Below are 13,868 nucleotides of genomic sequence, written 5' to 3' on the forward strand. Positions count from 1 at the left end.
CGGAGGGTCCTTAGTAGTCCTCTTTCAGTAGAGATATTCTAATCGTTCCTCGCCTCGTTTTATAAGAATTGTGCCATCAGTAGATGCTGACATTTTGTTTGGATAGAGCCCAATTGACGCACCAATTAAAGTTCCTCTTCGCTTCGTGACACTATTGGCATAGAGAGGCATCATACTCCATATAGGACGCGTTCGTACTTCAAGAAACCATGATAAGAGACCTCGAAAAGTCAATTTCGAAGAAGGGAAAGTTATAGTACATAACTCGAACTTCACATTTTTTTTTTATGGAGGGAAGGCATAGGATTTATAAATTGGGAAAGGAAGGAGGAAGGGGATTTATGTCCATAATCTTTAATTTTTAGAGTTTCAATTTTGACCACTTGACCAGCGCTTTCTCGACGAAATTCAATTGATCCATAGATTTTCTTTTAACCAGAGCAAAAAGTATAAAGATTAAAAAAAAAAAAGCTTGATTATTCACCACTATAACTATTCCATTTCATTCCGCTACGTGGTTCTTAATGAATCATTTTACAGAAGCAATAATCTTTCGCCGGAAATATGACACGTTCCAGTGAAGTCAGATGAATGAAAGTGAAATGTTTTGCCTGGTAGCTTGCATGTCCCATGAATTGGGGGAGGTTTTCAGATTTTAATCAAGGTAGACAAGTAATCCACGGGGACACGTAGTTGGTGCACATGTCGGCCGGATTCTGATGAGTACGTACTCTATCTTACCGATGAGCATGTCCAAATTTGTCAGTCACCGTTGATCCTCTCTCTAGCATTCTTATTTGTACATATTGATCCATATCTAAAGAAGGCAATTCTTTTGAACCAATAGGGGAGCATTTGGAAGCTGTTGATACCTACAAACTGTTCAACTACACCCATAATTGACCATCACTCCTCCTCCTACATTCAATCTTGTAGTGAGCCTTGAGAACTGAAGAATCATGCATTGATAACGCACCAAAAGAATGCGAAATTTCAATTACTACGCACCAAGACTGCTATTTCTTTGTTTTTTCTTGTTAGAAGCCTGCACCAGGTCTTCAAATCGAGGGATTTGGTTAAAATATATCTCCTCACATTTTCTTTATATTTTTGAAATTACCTATCATAACATTTAGAATGAATATAAATACATACACGGCACCAAAGAATGGTATTTACGTGGTACCGAAGAATACTATTACTACACTCGCTATCAAGGTGGAATCTGCAGTTACATATCAGTCACATGATGCAACGGCTAGTGCGACCCTGAGATCATTAGAGGTGCCACATAAATACATCCGATAGGTTTCTATCTCCTGTGGATATCCCCCAGCATAGCTGCCAGCATAATAACCTCCGCTAACATGATCACGCTTGGAAAATATTATTTCCCTCAAAATTGGTTCATGGCCATTGAGAAGATTTCCCAGGCTTAATACCTTCCTCCAAGACTGATTGGCAGTTGGCGGAGTAAACATGCTTGCGACCACTTCCTTCTCCCGTGCCATTATTTGTTGCTTCTTAGTGAACTCCTGCGACTACATGATGGCAAAATTCAGGATCAGAGATGATGGATAGCATAAAGTAGGAGATAAAGGTAAGGGAAAAAGTAGGAAGGAAGAGGAGCTATAAAGGTTAGTGGGTGTTAGCGCCAGCATTGTGGTAATGCAACTAAGAAAGTTTGATACTACCAAGGACTGCACAAAGGCCAATTTGATGGGGCAAATAAGCATAGCTAAGAATCGTTAACTAAAATCTCATATTCAAGAGTAATAGAAGAAGAGAAATAATAAAGGCATATGACCTGAGAGAAGCAATTGCAGTAGTAAATTTTATTCCAAAGACTTGTCTTAGAATTAAACCTGTTTAAAAAGCTTGTGTGAGAAAAGAGAGGCTCCAAAGAAATTTACCTTGTCTATATCATGGCTCCCAGAACCCGTTCCCATTTTTGGAAGGTAAAAGTTGTAGAAGTCACTGAAAATTGCTTCCGATAGCCGTGGTGCTTGCAAGAACTTACGATGAAGTGAAGCTGCTACGGTCAGTAACTTCTCAACGTGTTCAAAAATGACACATAGCCTTGTCAGGTCTTCAATAATCTCACTGTCAACAGATAAGCTATTTCCTGCAATAAGTAATGTTAGGACATAGGCTTTGCACATATCAAATTTACTAAAAACAGGCATAGACTTTGCACAGAAACAAGCATACTCTGCAAAGATTTCAATGTAGAAGCCATGGTAAGGTAAAGTTGCCCTAATTTGGATGTCATCAGCTTTAAGCCCCCAAATGCAGTCCGATTTAGTGTGTCAGCTGCTGCTCTAAAAGCAGTACAAACCATTTGTTCCAGTAATTGATGTGGACGCATGGTCTCCAGATAATGAAGAACCTGAGTTCAAGAAAAATGATAGCTTCTCAACAATTAAAGAAATCCTCAACAAATAAAAAAATCACGTTGTCTCAGGAAAGGAGCATCCAAAAAATACAATGCTCTCTCTCATGTTCTGTTGACAAAGAAACAGTTGAGCATCATGATCCTACACCACGAGGTGAAACAAGGAAATTTTCTGTTCTTGTGACAGTCGCACTTGTTCTTTAAAATGGTAACAGCCTCTTGTTTTAGACAAATCTGACTGGTGAAGTGCTAGATGCTTAGGTAAACAAAGAAAACAACTTTCTTGGAGGAGTTACAGGACCTTGGCTTCAAGAGAATCTCCTTATTCACATAAACCTTTCTTTTTCACATATTTATTGCATTTCCAAATAAAACTATGCAAGAGATAACTGCCGTAGCTCTATATTATCCTAGTTGCACTGACATGTGGAAATTAAAAAAACCTTAGTTCAAGCTGAATTGGAGCTCTTGTAGCATAGACAAATATGAACACTACCCAGTAAATGTTGCTTCCAATTGACCAGGCATACAACCAATCATCATGAAATTGCATCATTGAGATTTACGAAATTGAAAAATCAGCTGGGTTCCAGCAAGTCAGAGATGATCAGACTAGTCCACAGAGCAGAAATGTAGTTTTAACACATGCTACATGCATGAAGTATGACATCTGATCATTAATTCAAAGATACCTTTTCCCCTTCTCTGTTTGGATCCAGAAGCGGCTTTTGCTTAAAAGCAGGCAATGAAGGGGCTTCATTCCAAATCTTTCGCCATGAACTCCCATGGTCAGACATTCTCTCTGAAAGTCTTCCTCTAGGAGGCCACTCATTCTTTGAAACTTCACCTGCTTTAGCTTGAGAAACTGCAAGCTTCCCATTATCATCATTTTCCCAATCTCTAGGTGAATGCCATCGGATGAAATCTTCAAAGACAGCATCAGGATTCGCAGCTTTAAATGCTGACATGTCTGGTTCAGATTGTAGAAAGAAATCAACTCAGAAAGTATAAATCCACAAAATGTACCATGACTTCCAATCTATACAGCAGACTCCAAGAATAGGTCATCTAACTTGGCCATTCGTCTCTCACCGTGACTGTAATTTTCATTGCTTCTGATAATGTTCAAGAGTAAGTTACCATTCTGAAGCTATTCAAAAGATCAATTAATTACAGCATGACGGGAAGACATGCCACTTGCTAAAATACTTTAGAAAGAACAAGGATATGAACTTCTTTGCCAACGAGATGTTACTCAAACACCCAGGACAAAACCATTTAAGAATAGCCTCATAGCACCAAATTGTGTGAAGAATGATAACATATAGCACTGGTTGAATGGTAAAATAATGATGAAACACCAACTTTAAATATTCACATGCTGATCAAGAAATTTCAAATCACATAGTGGAAGAGATATAAAGTGCGGTTAACATCACACAGCAGCAATGTATGTACAGGATTATTCCAGCAAATAGAAGCTTATGTTTGTTGTTTTTAAAACAAACCACAACTTGGAAAGAGAACTCGAAGATTGAGATGACATTCTAAGATATCAACTATTCTTTCAGCATTTAAAGTTCCAAAATGCCTCCAAAAATTTTACAACCCACCAAAAGCCAAAATCCTATAGCCACATCACTATATGGAAACACCTAAATGCTTCATAATTCTTTTTACTGTTCACCCTTTTTCCTGCTAGTGAAAAAGTAACCTTGTTTTTCCAAGTGATTGAGAAAATTACCATCTCTCCATATTTTCTTTATTGAGATGCAAAACAATTTGATCAACTGAAGTCCTCAGAAAGCAGAATGAAACTACAGTGTCTTTATTACCTGAAGACAAGATTTCCTTCTCCAGTTGAGCAGAAAAGCTCTGTAATCAAAACGCAACAATGATTTGTTATACAAATATTTTTTTTCTAATTTTACACATTCTTAACCATGCAACAAGAACTTAAGCATATTACAAAAGATGATGTAATTGATTATGAAATAAAGTTTCAGAACTACACAAAATTAGCATAACAGAAACAAGGTTATCGGTGACTTGTTCAACAAAAGTAGAATTGCTTAAAAATCTTCATCGAAGTATATTATTAGGATCTGTAAGTATCAATATTTTCTAAGACATATCAAGTGAATACCATTTACAATATATTATTATCAGCCACAAAATATTGAACATTAGGCAAACAGACTTATTTAGCTTGATATTATTCATGACAGGTAAGACACTGTATATTCAGTTGGAATTTGATTTTTCCCCCTTTCTTCTGTTTAAAAAACGTACATGGACATATCAATTCATAAGAGGACTTCCAGGTACCTATCATCTGTAATCTGTGCCTACAGACAAAGTCAAAAGAGGACAAAGTATCCAAACAACAAATAATAAATGCCATAAGTGTTACCTATCTACTGAAAGTAGAATTCCTATTTCATCCCCATAATGCTAATGATAATTCAAGTTCACACAGAAATTCCATCTCATGCAAGTGCGAGGATAGTTTGAGGAAACAAAGTTCTAAATAAGAGAATTTCAAGCTTACAAATGAATCGCCAAATGCTTCAACTGCTTTGAGTCGTTCTTCATGCATGTCTTCTGTCATAAGAGGTGGATCCTATGATAGCTTCAGCATTAGTATCTACAAGAGAGAAGATGGAAAGTGAAATGCAAATAGGACAAAGAAAACCACTTAAATCAAATAAACCTGGGTGAAGGGAGCATGCATTTGCTGGCATGAATTCAAAAGCATCGTGGACCCCACAACGCCAGCTGATCCCATCCTGATGTATTCTGACAACTTTGTGTCAGTAGGGCTTGCAAAATTCTGTTGCTCAGAATTGGACAAAGATGTAGCAACTCCATGGCTTCCCAAATCATTTCTAGCTGTTAGGCTGCACGATAATTATGAATTACTGGATTAAATTCAGGTGCTGCAAGCAGATCTAAGTGCTGCAAGTATCAGCATCAAAGTTAATCTAAGCTGCATGTGTTGAAAAAGTCGGATCAATTACTCTTTTTCTCACTCTTCAGACAGTATATACATATATTTTTTTTACTTATATTGAAAGAGTGAAAGGGAGCTGAGCAAGCCAAGCAAACAAAAGTGCTATTAAACAATGGAACGGTAAAAGGGAACACCAAAACCAAGGAAACTAAATTGAAAATGCAGAACAACCATAACTAAACATGTCGAGGCGTAACTTATACAAGACTAACACCATATTAGACTGACTAGACAACTTAAAATGTAGTTGCTCTGAGAGACCATTACAGCTAAATCTACGATTCACTTTCATTTGCCAAAAGTAGGACCTAAGACTATATTCATACAGAAGGGCAAACTTTTTAGACTAGTCATCATACTTTATTGGCTCAGCAACCAAAAGAATGAAACATTATCTCTCCTTTGACATATATCTAGCATTTCTTCAAGTCAATGATGTCTAGCATCATATTAATTGAGGGAAATAAACCCAAAACATCAATACAAGAAAGATCTAGAACCTCAAGATTGACAAGCATTTAACAATCTTAAAGACCATGGTGTACAACAAATTTTATGATATCTAGCTCCCTTGCCTATAGTGCAACAATTTCAAAACTATGATTGATGAGTAAGCATGACATTCCTTTCAATTCTTAAACTAATATTCAAAAAGATAGTTGTTAATGCTCTCTATGACGCCCTTACTTTACTTACTAACTCATATTTAAGTCAGCACGCCATTACATCCATTTTACTATGTGCTTATTTGATAATGGATCTATAATCTATGAAACTAAGGAAATGACCAATGTTCCGTTAGCAAGGTATGACTTGATCTCAACAGTTTCTTGCAGACAAGGGAATGCTATCAGGACACTAATAACTTTGAAATACCAGGAGCTTCATGTAGTATGTTTGACTTCTCATTTAATTATATTAGATAAAATATGCATTCCTCATAAAGAGCACATATTGAAAAGTAGAATAAAAATGCTTCGCAGATATGGAAATTGTAACACACCAGAATTTAAGTCTACTTCCATCATCATAAGCATCAATTTAAAAAAATGGCAAATTTACCATGTAACCCAGGGAAAAAAACCCAGCATCCCTAGTGTGTGTCTTTGGCATAACAACAATACCTTCCAACAGAATCATTACAAGACTACAGCAATATTTTTGTTTTGTTTCTTTTTAAAAGGAAAAGTATGATGATGAGCAAAATAATCAAGTATAATAGTTCTAGCAATGGTGAAAAAACTCCAAAACCAAAATTTCGGTGCTTCTAATGTTGAGAAGACAACCAAAAAATGACAAAATTATAAGTAAATGTCCGAAGAACTCTAGTCCTCAACAAGGTCAGCTGGGAAGCCATTAAGATAGGAGTTCCCACTTGGTTTTACCTGTCACGTTCTCCGCTAGAATCCTCAGTCACTTCAAGTAAAGAAGATGACTGTTTAGTAATCTGAGCTTTGCCCTGCATTTCAGTCAGAAAAGAAAGTTAAGAAGCTTGAAGCGGGGTTGCTTTAAAGATGTCAAATGCTTTAGAAATCATGATAAAAAGAAAAAATTAGGGAAACAAGGGAATCATTGTACCTCAATGTAAGGAGAAGTTTTCTTGTCCCCAACATCTGGATGTTCTTTGTTCTCTTGATGCTTCTTCTCAATGCATATTGCAAGCTAATATCATGATTAACAATTTAGTAAGATGATTCAGCAAGGTCTGTTAAGATTATGAAAGGAAGGAGAAAATAAATCCACATGCACTTCACTGTGTCAGAGATCCTTAGGACAATATTACACAGAAGAAGACAATGCTACCATGGTTGCCCATTGGCGGATTAAAATGGAAACAAATTCAAATGGTTATCAAAACCAATCAGATTATAGGGGAAATGATTGGTTATTCCTTATCTGTTTGTAAAGCATCTAAATTAATCGAACCAACCATGTGTAACTTCTGGTAGATCAAACAGGTAGACAGATCAACTGTGCCATTGGTTGGCATTCGTGGCAGTGGCTGTGACTCTTCCCAACACCAACGAATTTCTCGAACAAACTCAATCCAGAGTACAGCAATGGCTAATAGTAAAAACCATCAAAGTACAGTGAAGAAAGAGAGTTAAGATGGAAAGGAATAGAGGAAGACGACAACAACATTTGAAAAGGTTACATCTTAAAAGAACTAATGTGAACACATTATACCACGTATATTGCAGTTGCCAAACCAGAGGGCATGTAAACAAAATTGTGCAAAAAGAGATTCAAGGGGGGCTCCTTTAATAGCTCGAGAGTTCTTATTCTCAGCATCAGCAAAATCAAGTTTTACTTCTGCATCTGCACAATGAACAATTCAAGATAGATATTATAGAAACCTTTAAGTTCATATGCAGACAAATTTAAAGATAAAATTCACACTAGAATAAGCAAAAAATCTACAAACATATAATGGAGGTTCGTTAAACTCCACTGGATGCATATAAAAATAAGACCCGCCAAAATGACAGCAAGTTGTCTTGTTACCCCAGCTTTCTAAGACTAAAGAGAAAAGAAAGAAAAGGTGGATAAAGTCCCTTGTCAAAGACTATAAAATGTAACTTAAATTGTCAAAAAATGGAGTTGAACAATTTTCTTGATTGTTGCTAACCTTGGCCTTCCCAGCCGTTATAGTTAAAAATCATACTTCTCTTCGCTAGCATTCAATTTTTTTTCGCAACATGAATATTTCATATTCAGATAGTGGTTAACCAGTTGAAGGATATATCTCTCAAAAACAATTAAATGTAAAATGAGACAAACCCCATTACCCATTCCTTTTACATGGCTTCACCTCCAACAACTAAATGTAAAATAAAATTGTTTAGCAATCTCTCAAAGGATATATTAAATGAGAGATAGAGAGATAACCATGAAGACCTCAACATAGTGAGTTACCAAAAAAAGCAAGTCAGATTTTGTTAGATCCACCTTAGAATAGCTGTCCCACAAAAATGCTGCTAAAGGCTGGCAAAAAGACAAAAATACATACCCTCATGAAAGAGATCTTTGAGCACACGATCAAGAACTGTGGGCGGAGGTATAACAGCTGAAGACTTCATATTGTCAGAGCCTGAATTTTCAACTGCTAAAAAGTGAAAAAAGAAATTAACTGTATATCTTCAACATTGTCCAGCAAAGTACAGAAAGAAATATGTAAAACATATGTAAATTCAGATGTAAGACATAAATCAATTCCTCCTTCAACATAACTAACAACAGCATATAAGTTTTTGAGACCTGAAACAAAATCCTCCATAAATTGAGCCCCCAAGGACGAATCCAATGCGTTAACCAGTAGGCGCAATTGTGAAGCAAATCCTATGGTGCTTCCATCTGAAGTCTCTCTGCAGAACATATATTTGTTGATAACAAGGTTTTAAGTCAAACTTTAATCCATATCAGTAAAATTTTGATTTCAAAATAGTAGAGTAGCAGAAAAAAGATGATATTGAACCTTTTAAAAGAGACAAATAGAAAGAAGTCCTGTACACTAAACCTAAAATTGTGAAGGGTTCTAATAAGTCTGAGTTAAAAATGAACCAAAATGTTGCAAATGTCATCTATTGTGTAAGTTCTTACAGGTAAGGAGACAAATTTGGAAATATGAACCATTTGTCAGCTTCAAGAGGTGAAGCGTTTTCCAGTTCAGCCATAACTAGAGAAGTATCAACTGTTCTCTCAGACCATATAGTAAGGAGCTCCAGTCCTGTGCACCAAGCAAAATCAGCTTAAATGAGAAAACTAGCTAGAGCAAAAAAGAAAGAAAACTATTCTCTTATGATTTCTGCTCCATATTTTTATTGGAGATTCCCATCGTCTTGAGAAACACAATAACAGTCAAACAATTACTGCAATCACCTACCAAGCGTCCTGGGCCACAAGACAATTGCACATTGCATTCATTTGATCACATAGCAAGTAAATCTGACAGTAGCTGGTAAATATTGACTTGGTTTAGAGTAATTAAATATTCTCAACTTTTAGCACGACGGGCTAAAATTAGCAACAAAATTAAATAAATATTCATAATAGAAGGTTCACCTTTTACAGGATCTTCTGCAGAATACCACTCACTCCAAGGACAATCATCATCCCACTGTATTTTGTTATGAGTCTCAAATTCAGAATGCCTGCCAGATTCCAGGAATTCAGATTCCTGCTGTACTTCAGGGTCATCATCAGTGGGAAGGGTTCTGTAGGTTAGCTTCATCCTAAAATGGACTTTGAAAAGATGCATTGACAAGTCCACAGTTGAATACGCCTTCAAGATGGAGAACACATGGTATATATATAGGTTAAACATCCAAAAACTGATGCTGGAACGTAAGCTTTTGCTAAATACATTAAAAAACAAATGATGCCAATACAGATGATGAAGTCTAAACAGAAAAGGAAGATATCAAACTGAGAGAGAGAGAGAGAGAGATGAAGAAGATGATCAAAGGAAACTTTTGGAATTTATATGGCAGGTGTGTAGAAAGAAGTGGCTCTCTTAGAAGCAAAAATGACGCTTCATGCAACAAAAAATAATAGGATTAAATACCAAAAACCCCCCTGTGGTTTGACTAATGTTCACTTTACCTCCCTATGGTTTGGAAACCTACAATTTGACTCCCCGTCGTTTCAATTAAAGTAAAAGTCTAACGGAAAACATCTAAACTAACGTCTGAAAGGAAAATGTCAAAATTGCCCCTCTATAAGTCAAACGCTTGGAAGAATGTTTCGTGCATTTGAGAATGGGTAAAATACCAAAAAACCCCCTGTGGTTTGCCAAATGTACATTTTACCTCCCTATGGTTTGGAAACCTATAATTTAACTCCCTGTCGTTTCACCTAAAGTGAAAGTCTAACAGAAATACCGTTATTGTAGATGTTTTCTGTTAGACTTTCACTTTAGTTGAAACGACAGGGAGTTAAATTGTAGGTTCCAAACCATAGGGAGGTAAAGTGAACATTAGTCAAACCACAAGGGCGTTTTTGGTATTTAACCCAAAATAATATCAAACAATTTGCATGACAAATTTTTGAACAATTTCTTCTTTCTATACAAGAATAGAGAAAGAATAGTAAAAGGGTACAGGAATAGAGAAAGAATAGTAAAAAGAAGATTACAGCCAACGGATCAAAGACAATGAACCATGTATGCCCTTGGGCTGCAACTTCTTAATAAAGCAATAGAAGAACTAACTTCTCATATTAGAAAATACCAGCATAACATCTGACCATAGAAAAACTTACAAATTTAGAAACAAAAAGTTCGTACAAACCCTCCAAATGCATAAGCTTTATTGGGACTTGGCTACCAATGCGGTCTGCCTCAAATCTTCTAGTAAAAATGGTTCCCATATTCTGAATTCCAATGTAAGCTCTACGAGAAGGATCATGTACAGGAACAAATGCTGGCCACAAGCTGCATAAATTTAAGGCAACTGCAACTTTAATGTATAGTCTTATATCAAGCCTTTCACATTATGTTCCTTAATTTGGTTAGCATATGACCAACCATTAAATGCCAACATCAGTGAAACAAACATTAAAAAAAGAAAAGGAAAAAATCATCAACAAACTGAGGAAAGGAATCTTGTACAAGAGGTCAGCAACTAGATTTTGTACCAGGACACCAGCTTGGAGCCTTCTTAAGATTACAGAGGAATATTGCACTATTCTTTTTCAAAGACATTCTTGCACTTGCTGTAGTAATCCACGTCAAAAATATCAGATACTGCATCAAGGAGAATCCTATGTTTAAATTGATTCCTATCTCCAAATTGATAAAGCCAACTAATCTTTCTCTGCTTTAACTGTAAATTTTTCCAATTTTGTGCAATTTTAAGCTACAAAATGTTCATGTAATGGATGGTAGCTTGTCTTATTGGTAATGTTCAAGCAAGTCCTTTACTACTTTTCCGCTAAATCTGACAGCCTACTACAAAGAACAAAGTCAACTACAAGCATAGTCCCAAAACTAGCTCTTCAGTGGCAGTACTTCAACTAAGTCAAAAGAGCAATTTGAAGCTTTAAGGTCCATCTATCCTTAGGTCACAGAATAGTTGTTTTTTTAACCATAATTCTTAGATATGTATGGTTACCCAATTCCAATATTTTCTATAAAGCTTGCATGAGGATTACCCCTTTATCATGTCAGATTATTTCAACAACAACATTCAGATGTAAGCCAAAAAAGCAGGAAAGACTCCATAACATTGTTCGTAATAGTCATAGAAGACAAATAATTTTACAGGAAAAACACCTGGAAGAGTTTGACATAGCTATTGAAACTGCACTTAAGAGCTTGCTAGCCTCTGGTGCATCAAGAACTACACCACTAGCACTTTGAGGAGCAATCACCTGTAGAAAACACAGGGTCAAATGTGAAGCACTTATGTTTAGAGGAAAAAACCAGCAGTTTAGAAACATTACTGGGGGAGAGAGAGAGAGAGAGAGAGAGAGACCAGAAAGTCTTTCACCCCAAAAGATTGCTGCAGATCATGCGATGTAGAAATCCAGTCTGCAACTTTTCCTGAAATAATTCCAACTTTAGGAAAAGCTCGAAATAGGTTTTGCTCATGAGCTGAAACTAAACTTCATGGGAAAGTCATAATTCTTACCATCATTAAAGGGTTCAAAATAGTATTCCATGCTGTAGTTCTTCATAGCATATTTCAACTCTGATCTGACCTTATATATGTTCTTGGAGAAATCCAAACAAACTGCATCTTTTTTCTATTATTGAAAGGCAAGAGAAATGGAGGTCCAAAATTATAATGCAATCAGAAAGCCCCTAAATTTGTAATTGAAAAGGATCATATGATTGAATTTAAAAAATGAAAAAGTTTCTATTAGTCATTCTGCAGATAAAGACAGATAAACAAAAATTAGACTGTACCAGCAGAGAGAAAACACTTCCTGAGAACCAAAAACTACTTGTTTCCTAACTCGGACATGGTAACAAGCAAATTAGTAAAAGGATGATTGTTGTAAGTTGAATTGTCCCAAAACATTTAAAATAAACAAAAGAAGACAATAAAAAGAGATTTTCTTTGAGCCTGCAGTATCTTCTTTGAGAATGTGATTTTGCAGCCTAACTCTCTGTCTTGAATAGTTTCCAATGTTTAGCTGATAAATGATAGTTGATCCTCAATATGGCAAACATGAGAAATCTCAGTTGATTTGATGATCATGACTAAATTACATCCATGTAATTCATGGGAACAGCTTTGTCAAAAAGGTGATAAGAATCATACCACCAAATTTTTGGGACCAGTAGCCAACCATTGCCGACATACAGCCTCTATTTCAGATATAAACCTGCAACGTTTACCCAAAATTAGTCTAAAACACATCATTTCCAACACATAATTTAAGCTCCAGATAAATGTAAGCAACGAGCAAGATATTAAATTAACAAGAGTTGAAGCAGGTGAAGAGTCGATCACCAATAGCTGATAAAGGCTACCTTTCCCACGAGGAGGCTAGAGTAAAGTCATCAAAATGCTCAATCTGCAGAAATTTAACCAAAGAAAAGTATATATCTCTCTAGCTCAGGGATTCAACAAAATGGGGAAAAAAAATTTTCATAAACGGGCAATGCCTGTAAAGAAGTAATTCATTCTCAGTGTATAGGAAGAAAATTGGTAGTTTAAGTTCAGTTGTGCTCAATATGAATATCGCCAGCCACTAATACTTCAATTTCACAAAATCACAAAAAAAAAAAAAAATACTGCACTACTACATTAAGTAGCAAATTTAACCGTTTGGTTTAATGGTAAGAAAGAAATAGATAAAGAAAGACAGAAAGAAGTGCCTCTTCTTCTTGATCATCGTCATCTTGAATACTGCTCTGACTGTCACTTGTCGACGCCATTGATACGCCTAAGAACGTCAGCTACTGAGGCAGGAAACACCTGAATTCCAGAGATACACCAGTCTGAAATTTTCAATCTGTGCAATATCCAAACTTTGGATATCTTGAAACCAAAGAAGAGAGAAAAATAAGGGTGGGAGGATCTAAAGAGCGCAATGGAGGAGGAACAGTCAGCAGGAGGAAATATGAACCGCACCTGAGATTATACGCATCAGAGATCTATTTCGGATGAACTTTTTTCACTCGGACGATGAAAGAGAAAAGAAATTAAAACGACGGCGTTTATATTTTCGAGGCTTGTATCGTACGCGGCTGGGTGTAGAATAGACGGGACCTTTTGCGCCACATCATATTTTGAAGTCAAGAATTGTAACTGCCAGCCTCGTTCGTTGTAAATCTTGATCGTCTACTGCCCCCGATTTTTGTTCTTTCCCAAAAGAGATGCTTGTGTAATTCTGCACATCGCTGTATGCGATCCGCGCTTCCTAACCTGGTTTAATGGTTGCTCTTGGAGCACGCTTAAGTTTATTCCAGATTTTCCGGTCCCTTCCTTCCAAAAAATTAATTTCGTCTAT

General features: G+C 36.2%; 1 protein-coding gene across 4 annotated transcripts; it reads right to left on the minus strand.

Moving 5' to 3' along the window:
* Positions 1-836: 836 nt before the first annotated feature.
* Positions 837-13,745, minus strand: LOC113775360 (rab3 GTPase-activating protein catalytic subunit). Of its 4 annotated transcripts, none has more exons than XM_027320218.1 (23): positions 13,490-13,745; positions 13,234-13,333; positions 12,886-12,929; positions 12,674-12,737; positions 12,038-12,152; positions 11,882-11,949; positions 11,680-11,777; positions 10,668-10,839; positions 9,471-9,690; positions 9,009-9,135; positions 8,667-8,773; positions 8,419-8,514; positions 7,596-7,727; positions 7,339-7,472; positions 6,987-7,070; positions 6,794-6,867; positions 5,109-5,295; positions 4,947-5,018; positions 4,231-4,270; positions 3,088-3,365; positions 2,212-2,389; positions 1,914-2,125; positions 837-1,541 (listed from the first exon to the last, which is right to left on the minus strand). In XM_027320218.1, the coding sequence occupies exons 2-23, from the start codon at positions 13,291-13,293 to the stop codon at positions 1,239-1,241; spliced, it is 2,865 nt and encodes a 954-aa protein (XP_027176019.1). In that variant the 5' UTR covers positions 13,294-13,333; positions 13,490-13,745; the 3' UTR covers positions 837-1,238. The 4 variants fall into 4 exon arrangements, with proteins under 4 accessions (XP_027176019.1, XP_027176011.1, XP_027176004.1 ...); XM_027320210.1 differs by having other exon boundaries at positions 13,234-13,396; XM_027320203.1 differs by lacking the exon at positions 13,490-13,745 and having other exon boundaries at positions 13,234-13,470.
* Positions 13,746-13,868: the final 123 nt, after the last annotated feature.

Source organism: Coffea eugenioides, chromosome 1, assembly GCF_003713205.1.
Source record: "Coffea eugenioides isolate CCC68of chromosome 1, Ceug_1.0, whole genome shotgun sequence".
Classification (NCBI taxonomy): domain Eukaryota; kingdom Viridiplantae; phylum Streptophyta; class Magnoliopsida; order Gentianales; family Rubiaceae; genus Coffea; species Coffea eugenioides.

Coding starts and splice junctions, on each gene's coding strand:
- LOC113775360 (XM_027320218.1), bottom strand. CDS start 13,293: ATGGCGTCGACAAGTGACAGTCAGAGCAGTATTCAAGATGACGATGAT. Junction 9,136..9,470: donor TGCAGAAGATCCTGTAAAAG/GTGAACCTTCTA, acceptor CTTGGTGCACAG/GACTGGAGCTCCTTACTATA. Junction 8,515..8,666: donor TATGGAGGATTTTGTTTCAG/GTCTCAAAAACT, acceptor TTCACTTTTTAG/CAGTTGAAAATTCAGGCTCT.